A 16,968-nucleotide genomic window follows, 5' to 3' on the forward strand; every position below is an offset into this window, starting at 1 on the left:
AAATTCTTTTTATGACTTTTTTAAATCGATAGAATCAGTAGTACGCAAGTGATAAATACACGATATAAAAAAGCAATGCAAGTGCTACAAAATGATACGTATAAAATAAAACTTAAATACTATTATTAAATTTAGAGCTTCGTTGAAAAATAACGAAGAAAGAAGAAAGAGAAATCGGAAATGCTATTAGTTCACCCTAACCAAAAAGTCAATCATGATGCACCCCGAGTAAAATGACGTTTGAAAATAAATCATTTATTATCTTCTTGTATCGAACAGCCCCCGTAGAATGTTTCTGCGATGTGCCCACGAGGAGTAGCGTGCAGCACGTCGAACTTATCGTAATAATTTAAAGGCTGTGTATAGGTTGCATAGCCACTAGCAGTCTTTCTCGATAGGAGTGCCGCTACTGTCTAAGTCTAACACGAATCCATGCAACGACTACGTGCAACTAATGATACAAGGAGTACTACAGGCGTGTTTCATTACTAGCTTCGAATGTCGCCGACACTCGAGATATGTCTCAAAATAGCGTATCGATATGTGTGTGTACGTGTCACAGGTGAACATTCCGAAATATTCGCAAAGGATTCGTTACGAAAGAAGATTTTAGCGATTGTTCAAGCGAGTAACGGAACACAGGCTGCGCGACGAGTGAACTTAGAAAGAACATGTGTAAGAATGTTGCGCTCGAGGAAAAGGTTGGGTTACCTCTTGGCTCGTGGCCGTAGTAACTCTCATGATGGGCACCTGAAGGGGCAAGAAGAAAGTGTCGAGTGTTAGTTGACGGAATTGGGGCTCGTTAGAGTTTCAAGTGAGCTAGAAAACCTCGACCCAGCGCCAAGCTGAGAGGAGAGGATCGTATCGAGGTTGTGTGGACTGATAATCGCGGACGAAAAAAATAAAATGTATTACGATGTAGGTACGTGGTTTCGCGATCACCAGAGCCAATGTTTCTGTTCGATCGCTGCCAAATGTGGTTCGCGACGATCATTCGCGCGCGATTACCAGGCGGCTGCGTTCGATTCGTCTGAAAACGATAACTCAGCTCTGAATCTCCCGTTACGAATTACGTTGTCTTGGTAAAATTTAATTTGAGACACAACGTTGCCGACGGCAATCCTGAATGTGCGATTCCGATCGCGGAAGGACTTTTCCAAATACAAATACTCTACCCTGACCGAAGACAAACGTATCGGACCATGGCCGCTGTGGTAGTTTCGTGATCAGTGTAGGTTCTTCGTTAGAGTAGTCCTATTTTTCTTTTCGTTGCGAAATTGTTTTTTGCTCGATCCACCGGATGGGTCCAATTCTTGCAAAGTTCACTTTCAGTTACAGTAACTCTAGAAGCTGTAGTATAGCGTGTAGTAAAGGTAACCGAAGGTTAAGATATCTATTTCGTCAGAGATTATAAACGGATGGTGGTAGGGGAATAATTTTCTCTTAAGGGGTGAGAGGTTCTTATAAATTTAAAAAGTGGTACTTTTGGGTATTTTTTTGGACTACAACATTATAAGTATATTCCCAGACAAGTTGATCTAACTGAAAATGACGGAGTTATAGCTTCAACATGAAACGTGGAGACGTGTATGTGTGATTCATCATCAATACTTTAAACGCGTTTTTCTTTAAATCACATGTTTTCATATCGGTGAACAAGATTTTTCAAGAACGATTGAAGCGATCTACTTCAAATTTTACAGGTCCATATATGATATTATAATCTTGTATTCAACCCTTTGACTGCGAAGAGCATGTATTCGTCTTTGAAAGTTAGGCTTACAAATTTGTTAGAGAAATTTTCAAATTATAGAGAATGACAAGACGAAACTTTTTTAAATGTACAATTTATTCATCCAACGTTTAGTTTCAAAAATTTGAAACTTAAAAATTTTCTTTCTCGAAAATTCAATTACATTGTAAATATAAATTGCTTTAACATGGCTCAATGTCACCGGAATTATATCAAATTTCGTACAGATACGTGGCTACTAGTTCATCATAAAGTCAAGAATTCATTACTGTTTATTAATATTTAATTACAAATGAGTAATTGCCAGCTAACGATGCTTTTCATTTTCACCATTAAAGAGTATCGAGGGAAGTTCGTGTTCGAAACAACTACCAGTGAGACAATTATTACATAATGAGATTTTCTTTTTCAATTTTGAAAAAGAATGCTTAAAATGAAAAAAAAACATAAAAAATTCATATTTAAGGTTCGTAATGTTTCTAGTTTTTTAATTATCAATTTTTTTTAATTAGTCTGGTATTGACCATAGATATATTGATATTATTGAAGGTATTTCTTGATTTTTTGGTAAGCAAAGCGGTCTACACAGTGACAACCATGAACATACTATTTTTAAAAGAGACAGTACAAGATCACTTGTATTACGTTTAATTTAGAACATTTTTGTTAAAAATAAATTTTGTATATTCCTACAGTATGAATAAATATGTGTGCAATACTTTATACAAAAAATTTTTTGTAGATTTAAAAAGAAGTCCAAAAGAATACCAGAAAATTGGCGCTCTAGACCAGGATTAGTAAACTACCCGCAGACAATTTTTACAGATGAGTTAATTGGAAAGATTAATATTAATAAATGACCATTTAGAAATAACTTTAACGATAGGATGTATCAACTTCAAACTCCGATATGATGAAATATTGTCTCAAAAAAAAACCAATTATTATACATTCATCGTATCAGTACAAAAATTAGCTCTATAATACGTTTATTAATAAATAGAAATATTTTACTCAATTTTTGTTGTAAGTGTTAGCATATGTGTATACGTATTATGTAAAAATATTTCTTCCTATCAAACAAATTTAGAACCTCTTTTTCTGTCACTAGATTTGATCCTTTTAAAAAAAAATTTGTCAACCCCTGCTCTAGATTATAATACCCTCTTAAGCTATCGAAGAGTTCGTTTCCTCCGTTTAATGAAATCTGACGATCCCGCATTGTCCTCAAGAAAAGAGGCAATACATGTACTTACATAAAACTTCGCTCAAGATGAAATTCCACATGGAATACTTTTCAACAAACTGGAACCATCGTGACGTGCGAGCAAAACATGTTTCGAACGTTTATCGTAGCTAACCACCCTATTCTCCATCAGCGACTTCATTCTCCGCGATAATGAAACCCACGTAGAATATTTGTACTTCGAAACATTCAGCTGCGCGATCATCGACGAAAGTGTCCGGCCGTGACCGACGCGTCAGAATGAACAGAATACCTGATGTGACGCGCGGCGTCAACGCGTCCACAGGTGCGTCAGGCGCAGGAATGGGACGTGGCACCGTAGCGATCACCGGAGGATGCGTGGCCCTCCAATAAGCTTCCAGGTACTCGGCGACGTGCTCGCAAGCCTCCTCCAGTTGATTTTCGTCCAGGATCACATCGAACATTTCCGGCGGACACTGCGCCAGTTTCTCAGCTGCCACCATTTGTACGTTCAGGTGTTTGATCTGCGACTTTCCCCGCGTTTTGATCAACCTTTGGAGCACTTTCGGCGACGAGATCTTCAGGTAGACGATCGTGGGCGCTAGGCTGGTTTTCGCTAGCTGCGACGGATGATTTATAGTGTCGCAGTCGAGCACCACCAACTGGAAAGTGAACGATTAGGATCGATACTCCTGGTGAAAACGTGTACATGATCGATGGTGATCGGTCGATTACCTGCAGAGTCCTGGCAAGCTCGAAAATCCTTTCGATCTCCGCCTGAACCTCCGCCAGAGAGCTGCTCCTGCTGGTCGATCGTTCCATGAGGGCTCTTTTCGTTGGATTGTTCAACACAGATGTCTTCGCCAACGAAATGTCTGCCATTACCCTGGTGATGATTATTCTGAAACCGTGAGAAAGGGTCGTCGTTTTTAGACAGCGTGTTCTTCGGGTTTGCGACGTTACGCGAAAGAGTTTCGCTCACCTGCCCGCGAATCGATGCTTTAAGAAATCGAACAACGCCTTCTGCATCATATCTGTGACCTGGTAACCCTTCAGCGATGGACCCACCAAGACGACAGGCCTCATGGATGGCACGACGTCATACGGTGTTGTCGTTTCCTGGAAAAAGTGACGGGCAAATCAGTCTGACCAATCTAAGAGGAGACCCGTTCGCCAGGATCAGTCCCAGGATAGTCTCACTTACGTCGGACTTCGTGAGGACGGAAGGCAACATTGAAAACATTGAAAACAGTTAATGGCCACGTTGACTCGATACATGCGACCTACCCTCCTGCACGGCCAAAGACCTTCCCGATCGCATCGCTTCGAGCATTCTCTTCCGCTTCCAAAGGCGCTTTGGCCAGGCAGTATGTTTTGGTAACTACGATCGACTTATGCTATCAACGACCTCCTACCGACTAATCTCTTCGAAGCTATTCTACCGATAACAGAGAACCATTTTCGTGTCGTTTCGCCGGAAGACACATCCAATGGTGCTTTTCAAGCGATTAATATAAATAATATCGATACTAACCGAGGATTCTGGGTATAAACCGTGTCCTTTGGATAAGTAACTCTAATTTTGTCAGCATTGTAGCTAGCTTTTACTACCGTTTAACCGCTTTTACTACCGTCTAGCACTACCGTCGAACAATTGTACCCGTGTACCTTATACTTCTTTCTACAATTATTGGATTACTGATAACTGATCTATGGATTAATCGATTCGTCCCTCTACTCTCTATTTCCAAAAATATACTAGCGTGCATAAGAAGCATGACTATAACGTTGGTAGTTCCAGTGTTAAGATACCTGTGCTCGTGTCATTGTGTACGGTTTACTCGTCACTGATAGAATTGAGTTTCATGCCTCGGTGTTATTTATTATAAACTTTAATGGTATAAGAACCCTCAGTTAGTATCAACCACGAAAATCTTAATATAAAAATGGTCCGTCAAGAACACACAATACCTGAACAGTTACCGATCGATGCTAGAAATACTCTACTCACATCGACACACTGATACACAAGGAAGAAAAACGAAGCCATTCATTCTCCACTCCGTTCATGAAGCAGTCAGCAGACTCGAAGAGAATCAACTTTTCGCCTCGCTAACAAGAGGAAAAGAAACGGCCCCTTTCGGTGTGACAATCACTGAAAGCCATCGCGATATTATTACATAAACTATCTTCGAGAGAGTGTTACGAGTGGCTGAGTGCTCGATGTACTTTTTCAACAAATACACGATGCACAGAGTTTACAGTCGCACGCATACAGTCGCATACTCACAGAAATAAATCCGCTAGTCCTCGCGTGGCCCATGATATTTTCTAGCACCGACAGATAAATTTAGACTCGAAAGCCTCGACCACGTCGCGAGCATCATCGCGAGCTCGGAATCTCTGGCAAATTCGCGAAAAATGTTAAACCACCCCCAACCGGTCAACATGAAGAAAAACACCGCGCGTGTCGTTGTACGAAAAAAGACTTTCGTTGGACAATTTGATCAATGTGGACGAAACTTTACGCACATGTACGAGGAAGTATCCAAAAATAAACAGGATTGTATTCTTTAAATGGGCTTCCCGATGTTTACAATTTCGTGGTTACCTCCAAGGTGCCGTCTAAGTTGATACATTTGTCCTAGCATGTATTCCATTATTGGAAACAGTTCAGGAAGTCTTCAACGCTCTCAATCGTACTGCAATTACCGTACTCTAAGTACTGATAAGTCGATACTGTCCTGAGGCAATTTCGGTGAAAGTCCTATTATTTATTTGCGTTTAGTATTTGACAAGGTTTTAAGACACCTATGCTTACTCCAACTGCCTTATACATTTAGTTAATGTATCGTAACAGTCACTTTGTTAAGACAGTGTCCATTTGTATGAATGCATTCGAAAATTAACTTTTCGTTAGTTTTCGTGTTATTAGTTCAAGTAAAAGTGATCAGTATTAAATGTATAATACACCTACATGCTCCAAAGAAAACAACTCAATGAAGAAAAGTGAAGAGGCCATAAATGGTACAGGTATTTCTTCTTGAAGAGTTCCAGAACTGTTTCCAACATTGTAAATAACATTAAGACAAGTGTACCGCCTCGTGTGGAATTTAAGGGGCTTTCCTAGTTACAATTTAAACAAAAAACGATTTTCCAGCTTCTGCGTTTTTGTTAAATGCATACGTCTTAACTATGTCCAAACGAAAAAGAGTTACGGTAATCCGAAAAATATTCTCGAAGTTACAGGCATCTTTGTTAAGAATTTTTTATCAGGTGTAAACGGTATTTAAAACTTTAAAAGCGTTTTTCTCAAAACAACGTTTTCAAATTGATGGTTAAGATATTTCGGGAACGTCTGAAACAATCGGGTTCGGATTTTTACACAAGAACTTTGTTTTTTAATCTTTATTCGAAGGTCTTTTCGTTCCGATCGATATTATTCATTTTATTATCGATTTTTAGTCGAAGACTAAAATTTTCAGTTAAGAATCCGTCATTTCGTTCGAACGTAATATTTTGCTTATTCCTTCGATTAAAGACAAGTTGTACCTTATATTAACTGACTATTTATTGTTCTTTGATTTTGGATAACCCAATCTACAGATATTTTGATCACCGCAAAACATCTTTTTTTGAAGATGCGCTCGAAAATCAGTAATAGCATCTCGACAAATTAATATTATTGTAAAAAAAATATGAGTATATACGCAGTGATCTACGCAACTCAATGTAAAAAATTTAATAATATAAATGCAAACGTCTTTCCAAAAGAAATTCTTGAAAAATCGTTTTTTCGATCTCTTGAATAGGTATAACCCTTTAATGGATACTAGAATGTGAAACTGCAAACTTCGATAAATATGTTGAAACAAAGATTCCAGTCTTTTTTTGGATATCCTTCCCTTCCGAGCTTCTAGCTCGGGACTACGCTAGAGCTCAAAGTGAAACCAAGCACGACACAACGGACTGGTCCAGATCGTTTACCGGCTTCTTGAAGAAGTTCTTCCGTTTATCCTTGGCTGGTGGTGTCGTCAAGGTCGCTTTGCCGCCACGCACATTCCCGACGCTGTCGCTGTCGTCACCTGTCAAGGAAGCACAATCACCCATTACTCGCGAAACGATCCTTTCCTACCTGAACTTCGATGAGTGTCCCTCTTTCTCTCAAAGGAAACTAGTGACAAGCTTAAAACACGCGATGCAGTCTAAGAACCTAGGGTTCTAAATTCGATGCATTGGTCCCGAGGTTATAGAAGCAACTACCAACGACGGTCAAACATAGCGGTACTAAGTGTCACGGACGCGTTTCTGTGTGTGTTTGTATATGTGTGAATGTGTGTGTGTATCTTGAGAGGTGTGCATCGACTAGTGCGGTGACTAGCGTTTGGTGTGATCGGTTGATCGTAGTTGTACTTGATTAAATTGAAAGCGAATGGCAATTGGCACTAATTTAAGCGAGTCGGTGTATTCGTACGAAGGTCGTCGGGATTGATCCCCTCGTGGGAGATCAATTTTTAAAAATGATCCCAAATATTTATAGGAATTTATATTAGCTGCAACAAGAAAAGTTACTTGCAACTGAGTCGAGGAGTCTTCTCGCTTTAGGAGTTGGAAAAGTCGATTCTTTTTCTCAATTTTTTTGAAAACATGGAATATATAGAATATATCCATGAAATGATATCGAAAAGAATCATAAGAATCATAAGAATCATAGTTGATCGACTTTTGGAAATTTTTCAAGGCTGTACGATGGTCGTTGTGAGAGAATGAATTTTCTCATTGCGTCACACACAAGAGCATGCAAACACGACATTATGCATCGATGTTCAAACAATAAAAGTGGCGAAATTTGATCCGATAATCAACAAAAACATATGCAAAAATTGAAAGCGATTACAAAGCTTCTAATTATGACACATATTTGAGGAGCTAAAGTTGAAGACCCTCGAAAATTGAAGTAGCAAGTTTACGATTGGTACTAACCGAGGTTTTCGGGTGCAAGTTGTCTCCTTTGGTAAGATACTCCGACATTTTCCCAGCATTTCATCTAGTTTCTTCAGGGATCAAGTGACACACTAATAATAATGTCATCCGTCATAATAATAATATCGGTATATTATTTGACTCCTGAGCAGCCAACTGCAGTGCTGACGAAACTTCGGAGCTTCGAAAGCTTCGGTTAGTATTAATCGTGAAACCGTCAAATATCTTAGTCGGTTCATTTGAAGAGGATGACCTAGTATTATCATTGTCTGGGTTATCATCTCAATCTATGTTTGATCTTTGCATTCCTTCGGAAGATTTTTCCAATGACCCACGTAACGATAACTAAACTCTATTGCTTAACACACTATACCAATCATTGCTAGTTTACCCAGCAACTAAAAAGGTAAAGGTGGTGATTGGAAATAAGAAGCTCGCGAGTGATGCGTGTGTGAAAAAGAACAAAAGCTACAGTGTTCGAGTGTTGAAATACTTAGGGCCAGAAGCGTAAGTTACGTCGTCTCTCTCTCTCTCTCTCTCTCTCTCTCTCTCTCTCTCTCTCTCTCTTTCTCTCTCTCTTATATTTTGCCGTAGAAACGAACTCCTCCGTCTGTTTTCTCTGTCGGACATCGATCGGTCAAGATGAGAGAATTCCCGAACAGGTAGATACACCGTGGTTTTCGGGTCGGAGAAAGAAAGAAGGACGTGCTAGGATACCTGGTGTAGGTGGTGTGGAACCACGTGAGGGCATACCACTCTCGCCAAGGTTCCCTGAAGACCCTCCGCGCGCCGAATAGAGACCCTTTGTGCCACGTGCAGCGCTCGCCTGCTGCCTCAGGGCTTCCAACTTCTCCGGGGATGGGATGAAGCCAACGTCCGAGTTCTCTTTCACCAGCCTACCTATCCACCAGTTGTTGTCGTACTTCTCCTGAGGGGTATCGTGGGTAATGATTACTTCAGATTTCGTCCTGGATCTTAGTCGAGCGTTACTCGTGCATGCGAACAATGGCTAGAAGCACCCGAGCTTCTGCTGAATCTTTTGTCATCTATGGCATCGTTACTTTTTAATTGGAACTGAAAATCAGTTGGCCGCTCAAGGCCACTTTTCGCGCTATGGGGCATGTGGTGATCCTTATTTTCAGGCAAGGAGTCTTTCGGTTTTATATAGAGATGTATGAGGTACGCGGTGATTTTTATGAAACCTCGTAGATAGATCGAGAATCGAGAAATATTTCAATCATATCTGGCTGTTCGTGTCAACATTTGACGGTTGGTGAAGTATTTAAAAATAATGACTCTTATCATCTCGCTCGTGTGTTACATATTCATTTGTTTAATTTCAATTTCAACATTTTTTTCATTTAAAGGAACAATCGATTACAAAATCTGAATTTCTGTAGACATTCAAACATGATGCAAGGATACTACGCTTGACAAACAACAAAGAGGTGAGGGTAAGTCTTCGGAGACCTTGAGCAGCCAATTGTGTCTGCTTCGACTACAACATCCAACAAGTTGGTCTGTTTATTCTTCGCATGCTTAACTCACACAGCAACAGTTTATATACTACGAGTAACAGTTTCTATACTACAATTACGTTTAACCCTCTACCGCGTAGTGTCCACGATCGGGAACCTGGTTAAAGTGAATCCCAGTTAAATTTACCGAGAATATTTTACGAAATTTGTGAATGACGTGTTCTTAAGAGAACATAATAAATCTGCAGGTTCAGCCACATATTGTTTAGTTTGAGTATTACTTGATTCAAAGATGTACAATCATCTATAGTGCACGTTGTCTTTAAGATTATCGTTTAATGCAAAATAATAATTTTTTTAGAGCAATAAATTTTAAATACTCATAATTGATCTATAATTAGACCGTAAACATGACAATTACAAATATCGAATTCCAAAGCATTATTTTATATGCTTTTGGTAATAAATGTGTTAATTTACTAAATAACTATTGAAATTCACAATTATATTGTAATTATTTAATTCGATTACATTTAGCAAGTCACAATTGACTCAAGGCGAGCGAAAAATATTTCTTACATCCAAAGAAAATAATTCAGGTTCGAAAGTGTTGAACAAAATTCATGCAGTAAAGGGTTAAAACACTAGTTTATCAATTTGAATGGGTGATCTAATTATTCGAAGCAGTATACATGAATGTCATTGTACCTAAAGTGGACCAGATAGCTTACAGTGTATCAATATTTCAGTGAAACTATAACCATTTACCTTGATGTGCAGAAAGTCGCGGACCTCGAAGCTGACCGCCGAGCCATGAACTGGCGAATCGTCGTCGACGGATCCATCGTAACTCACGTTAGTCCGCACTGCGAACGCTACCGGTTTCGTCTGAATGATTCACAAAAACTCTCCATTAATATCGTTCTGGCGACGTTTACAAAACGTAGCAGCATGTTTTTCGTAAATTTTGTACAAATAATATCGATCTATATTTGACTGTCTCGAAATAAGAAACGAGCATTATTGACACGAATTTTAATTTAAACTTTTAAAAGATGTTTCCTCGTTCTTTGTTTAATGTTAAGAGCTCAAGTTTTAACAGGCGCATTTTTATATGTAAATGAAAATTTTGACCCTGTTTGGGAGAGAAATTCTCTTTTTAACCCTTTGCGGACGGAGCCGTTCAACGAGCGTATTATTTATATATTTGTAATATACGATTGCAATATTTGTAATTCTGAACATGACTGTAGACCAAGACTCAACATAGTAAATAGTGTTTGTTTTGAGACAGCTATATTATGCGACAGTATTAATTCTATTTTCGATTTTTTTGTTTAGTTGTGATATTTGTAGATTCTCAACCTGATTATAGACCAAGATTCAATCTAATAAATAGTGTTTGTTTTGAGACAGGTATATTATGTAACACTATTAATTCTATTTTCGATTCTTCTGTTTAATTGCGATATGTATTTATAGTTTTCAACATGACTCTAGACTAAGATTCAATCTAATAAATAGTGTTTGTTTTGAGACAGCTATATTATGTATTAGTATTCATTTTATTCGATCCTGCATCATTTTACCTGTTTTACGCTGCGAAATTTATTATAAGGGTTGCTCATTGGTGGTTGCGTTTCTGTTATTACCATTCAAATTCATATCTTCACAGACACAGGAAAAGAAATGAATCTTGAATGCAAGTATGTCCAATTTTCTAAACGGTATAACATATACACTATTGTTGATTTTTTCTATATTTTTGCCGTTGTCCACATTCTCATACATTATACCATATTTTGACTTGTCATAAATCTATAAACACCCGCAGTCGAATTATTACGAAGCAACGTGTAGTCAAATATCGATCCTTATTATTTTATACGTGAAAGCATCTCTATTGTTATTTTGTTTTTCAAGAAACACCGGTGTCATGGCGGATGAACATGGCAGTCACGTGACTCGCTTTATTGCCCGCAATATCGACTTTTCTATTAGGTCACGATGTAATTCGGTAAAACGCGAGATATCTGCGCAACCATAACCGGCGCATAAAGTAAAAACCCGATGAGATCACGGATGATCGGTACATTGTCAACGCTGTTCACGTGTCAGGTCGCCCCGTCAATAAAGAATAAAAGCGTGCCACATCGATAGGGTGTTCCCCGTGTTTATTGCGACGCTCTTATACCTCGAAGGTCGTGTCCCGTGAATCAATATTCATTTATTGTTCAGTTCGGTTGATCGGTCGAGCATGCTCCCGAACTTCGAAACGAATGTTTCTTCGGCAGGAACTACAGTGGATAAAAAAAATATTGTCACACTTGCGTCTCGTTAAATGTCTTTATAAATTCGAGTAGTATATTAATACGATATACATGTTTCGATATTATATAGCATACAGAAATAGAAATAAAAATTTGAAAACGAAAAATAAGCAATATAAATGTTTCGAAGAATGGGCTATTGCAAGAATGGTTGAAAATTGCCCCGAAAGCTATAAAGAGATTGGTAGAATTGATGACAAATCGATGACAGACTTAAGTAATGTTAAAACCACTCGTATGAAATATTACAAACATGTTTTATATTTTATAATTCAAAAGAACTGTTAATTTGATAATTAAAGAGTAGGCGTGCCGATACCTTTTTGGGATGCGAGAATATTTATTTTGTATTAATATATTATTTGAATACGTTCGAATACGAATGATATTTGATTAAAAGTCAATGTGCCAATACTTTTTGCGCCCACTGTATTCGTAATTTAAATGCAAGCAATCGACACTTCGATTCCTTTCCGAATAATCCTTTCCATCCCTAAAACGAAGACTCCCGCTTTATTGGCAACGATAAACATCCACAGTTTGGCCATAAAAGTGATAGTAATCGTATACGATCCGATGAGCATGAATAGCAGTTGTATTCAAAGATCTCCGAAAATTGTTTATTGGGATTGCCAATACTTGTTGTAGGTACATGATCATTTTTAAATATTTATAATATAACTTTTCCAAATACAAATTGAACCCCTTTTTGATGAACAAATTTCTACAATAATAATACACTTCAATATGTTCTGTAAATTCAACAATTCTATGTATTCGATCGACTTCATTTTGGATGTAATACGACAAATAAGTTTTTTTTTGCCGATTTTGAGTACAAAATAAATCATTAACGAACCACCACCAAAGTCTTTTCTTTTCGTAATTCATGCCAATAATATTTATAGCCGTCTGGTGTGTCTGTGCAAATTTGGAATGGACCTATTTGTGTATTGCTTTAAGTGTCAATTTCTGTTACATTCTTCTGCAGCGAGCCACGCGAATCTTTTTAAAATTTACCACATACACCTTGTAGTAATCAGTTCAAAGTAATCAATTTATTGCAATGTTGTGCTACACTTTTCAACTTTAGTTACAGATGTTATCACTTGTCAGAAGGGTTTTATCATCTTATTTTTCATCTTATTTTATATTATTTATCATTTTGTTTTTATGTCATTTTTAAGAGTGCGTGATTTATTATGTTTTTTGACAATTGCACGATTAGAATATCCCATATCCCTATAAGCATTGATGCCTTCTCTTCACTTGTTAATAATGTTCCACGTGGCATTCTAATAAAAATGAATTAAAATATAATATACACACGATTTCTATGAATTTATATATCAATTTTAGTATGGATACATACTTTCGTGTTGCAGTTGAACTTCTCTAATTTTATCTGGTTGAAGTAATCTCCATAAAATCTGAATACAAACTATGTATATGACTCTATAGAAACAGCACACAGCAGAAAAGCGAATAGGCGCGAAAGTAAACACTTTCGATAAAGGGCTATATACATTTATATTTTGTATGCAAACTAAACAGAATCATACTTAAGGAAAAGTAACACATTTGGCATTTTTGAACAGAGTTTCTATTCGTGACTAATTACGTATTATACGCAATATACGGCAAACGTGGTTTCGAGCCATATAGATGTGCGCGCAGCAAGCACACGCTCAAGTTCGTTACGTACAAAAAAAACGCAAACAGGCAAAAAGAAGAAACACACTGCTTGGGACAATTACCTCGCTCTACAGATATACATCCCCTACATCAAATGACACAATCAATATACAGAATTCATTGATCACATTTTAACAGCATTATTTTTGTAAAAATGTATGGAAAAATGTATGTGACTTTGTGAAAATTTCAGGCAAAAAAAAGGTATTCGTTTAAATTGAATACAAATACATGCTCGAGTCATCCGAGAAGAATTATCTCATAACAATTATCTCTGAAGGATCACGAGGAATACTTTTAATCATCCGAGACACCCCGGTACGCTTACTCCAGCTCGGTTACAAGTAATTACGAATAACAGAAGACAAAAAGTGCAGTCATTGGGAATTGTATGGCATCATCAGCTGACAATTACACGATCAATGGCTCGAATATCGTGTATTGGTATCAAGGAAACGTATAATCAAAGGCAATAATATCGGCGCGCCTCACAAAGCTTACAAAGCGTTCGCATCTATCATCGCGACAAAGGATCGCGAAACGTCTAATTGGTTTCACCAGCAGCCACCGCGTGAAATCTCATTAGTCTGGCGCGCGTATTCATTGACACGCTTTTCATTCCCTGGCGGCGACTCAGACGCTTCGCGAGGCTGGCGTCGGAAGCACCGACCCCCATCCTCTGTCCGGAAGACGCTCGATCGATACGAACGATTTACGAAAGACTCATGGAAAAACAGCAGACGATGGAAGGAGAGGAAACTGGAACATGCGAAAGATCAATGACTTACCCTGGCTTTTTCAAGTTGATTGAGGGCCTGCCTCTCCTTCTCGCGACGTAAGCTCTCTTTCTCCTCGTCCAGCGAGAGATCTGAGCTCGGCTGCGAGTAGTTCGAGTCTGCCGAGCCCTGAAACACGAAACAAACACGTTCAGATTGCGCCCTCGGGCCACGAGAGTTATTACAGTTTGGATTCTCGTTCGGTTGTTACCAACAAAGTTACGGGGTTAATGCGAATTATTAATCGAAGAGCATATTTCTAGAACGTCTTATCCGACGGATGTCAGACGAATTATTAACAACAAGGATATTACGTCTACGCTATATCTTCTCTTACACATTTCATATATTTAAAAAAAATGATTCAAGACGAATAAATAAATTTTATACAAACAAAATTTGTTATTTCATTTATTAGAGTGCACAGAAGTGTACTCGATTTTAACATTTAATTCCCCATTATTACAATCCTTACATTATTTTTTTTTTACATGATTTCTCTATTTACATTTTCTCATTGCATTCCAAAAATAATTGAGTAGCATTTTCTTTGTCTTTTCTAGTAAAGACAAAAAAGGAAAGAAAGTATTCATTTCTTCACTTTCATCTTATTCTATGTGCCTCATCAATTCTATTTTCTTCCAGTTTTCTTTGATTTTATTCCTTGATATTCGTTATGCCATTTATCTTATACTCGTTTGTTCGTATGTTCCGGCTGATATACGTATATTCATAAGAAATACATGACGCGAGAGAATCAGAGACGTAGTAGCATATTGTACAGCGTATCGAGACGATCCTTTCACGTCTTCGTGTCTGCTTATCGATTGCTTCGAACGAGGCAAAGCCAACCGCCCATAATCTGAAACTCGGAATTCCTTGATGGCATTACGTTACGTTCCACATTCCCAGAATTTCGACCACTACCAGCGAACATGATGGTTCCCGCGAGATTTTTCAAGAGGCCAAAGCTCCGCGAACTATGAAGCACCTCCGTTGTTTTGTCTACGAAAGTTTTGATGAAGTTCTCAAGGGCTTACAGTGTCAGGAGGTATTAGTTAAGAATGAGTACTCCCGTCGGATTTTCAGACAAGTGCTGTTGGTTCGCTATTGAACAGACTTTATAAACATTTTAAAGCAACGGTTTACACAATCGTTTTGTTATTTGAATCGAAACTGCCGCCGGAAACGCGGGACACCGGTTAATTCTTTCGGAGTGTTAAATTTGTCAGAAGAGCTTACCGTGCACTTGTTAAAACAGCTTTTGTGTTGCTTTAATTGAATCATATGTTAACCCTTACGTACGTGGTGCATACGCGACAAATGTTGTACTAACGCTAATTAATATGGAAGAATACTATACTTTTTTGTTGAGTGGAACAAATTTTTTTGTATCAAAAATTTGCTGTCTTAATTTTGTTCTTATTAAGGGGGCATGTCCGATCAGAACACTTAAATTTTTGACTTTTTGGACGTTTTCTTACGGTATATGATGGTAAAAATAGCCCCTGAAAATTTCAAGTCAATCCGCTTGAAGTTGAAGATAAACGACTTCATGCGTAAATTGAATTTGAAAGTTTAAATGTGTTTTTCTCGAAATGATTTCTTCTTAATCGGTGACTACGGTATCTCAAAAACTAGTGAAGCAATTTAGTTTATGTTTTTAAAGCTTTTGCATAATATTTAATATCTGTGTAATCGAAAAGGGGCGTTTTTTGTCCGAAAATCGACAATTTATTTAGGTGATCGCTATTTTATCGCAAAATAATATTTTGTAAAATGCTTTGTTCAAATTGGAGATATATTAATAATATATTAACTAAAACTTTTTGAATTGAGGGGTGTGCAGCAATAAAGAGGTAGCTCCATTTCTTCAAATTTTCCTTCTTATTGCAACACACCATAATAATTTTATTTTCATATTTATATTTTTGATGAATAAACATTTTTGAATTATTTTTGTTGTAATATTAAGGAGTGCCAATTTATTAAATGTGGCCAATTTCATTAAAAAAAATAAATGCGTCTTTTAGAAAAAAAATCTCCAACTTGACGTCTATTAAGAGTTAAAAGATCGTGATCGTAATGTAAAAATCGTACAACAAGAAGACATTTACCCAGGAAAAGTATCGTACAAATGCGAGTTTACCATTAGAAATAAGTAAATCAGTGAAAAAGGCCGCGCAGTAGAAACGGCCAGTGCCGGTAAGACACAGACAATACCATTCTACTTGCTCTACGCGCAGTTTCTTCCTCGCGTGTTTCAAAATTACGTGAATCAATGAAAACTGTAGCCTTAAAGTGTCACGATAAGTATAATGAAATATTTAAAAAAATTGTTAGACTGTACACTATTCTTTAATAAGTGATTTATACATCTGTGAAAATCAAGTTCGGTTATAAAATATAGAAGAATTGATTATCTCAGAGATGAAAACTCCAAATTGGTTTAAGTGATCTTTCCAGTGTAAAACTTTAAACATATCAATTTTTGTTCTAGTTTCGAAAGTAAGTATATTTAAAAATGCACTATTAAAATTTGGAGAGGCTATTTGCAGCCGATTGAAACTGATAGACGTCATAGTGAAGTTAAGCACGAATGAAAGTTATAAGAGAACACATCACAGTAACGATTTGAAAAAATCAATTTTCTTCTTTCATTTTCTGTAAGACATATGTACATTTAAAAAATGCTCTCTCCAAATTATGAAAAAGTTCGTAAAATTAACGAAGATATTAAATGATC

General features: G+C 37.4%; 1 protein-coding gene across 19 annotated transcripts in view; it reads right to left on the minus strand.

The window, feature by feature from the left end:
• Nucleotides 1–16,968, minus strand: part of LOC128878681 (voltage-dependent L-type calcium channel subunit beta-2) — a 168,977-nt gene that overhangs the window by 11,965 nt on the left and 140,044 nt on the right. For 16 of the 19 annotated variants that reach the window (XR_008457464.1, XR_008457465.1, XR_008457463.1 and 13 more), the window contains 8 exons: nucleotides 14,235–14,351; nucleotides 10,190–10,309; nucleotides 8,661–8,871; nucleotides 6,948–7,045; nucleotides 3,943–4,079; nucleotides 3,696–3,861; nucleotides 3,253–3,622; nucleotides 712–750 (listed from right to left, as the gene is read on the minus strand). Coding sequence is in view for 15 of the 19 variants with exons in the window: in XM_054127077.1 (XP_053983052.1) it covers nucleotides 712–750; nucleotides 3,253–3,622; nucleotides 3,696–3,861; nucleotides 3,943–4,079; nucleotides 6,948–7,045; nucleotides 8,661–8,871; nucleotides 10,190–10,309; nucleotides 14,235–14,351 (1,258 nt within the window). In the remaining 4 variants the exon portion in view is untranslated. The remainder of the gene's footprint in view (nucleotides 1–711; nucleotides 751–3,252; nucleotides 3,623–3,695; nucleotides 3,862–3,942; nucleotides 4,080–6,947; nucleotides 7,046–8,660; nucleotides 8,872–10,189; nucleotides 10,310–14,234; nucleotides 14,352–16,968) is intronic. The other 3 variants (XR_008457466.1, XM_054127082.1, XM_054127081.1) reach the window with 2 other exon arrangements.

Source organism: Hylaeus volcanicus, chromosome 6, assembly GCF_026283585.1.
Source record: "Hylaeus volcanicus isolate JK05 chromosome 6, UHH_iyHylVolc1.0_haploid, whole genome shotgun sequence".
Taxonomy (NCBI): domain Eukaryota; kingdom Metazoa; phylum Arthropoda; class Insecta; order Hymenoptera; family Colletidae; genus Hylaeus; species Hylaeus volcanicus.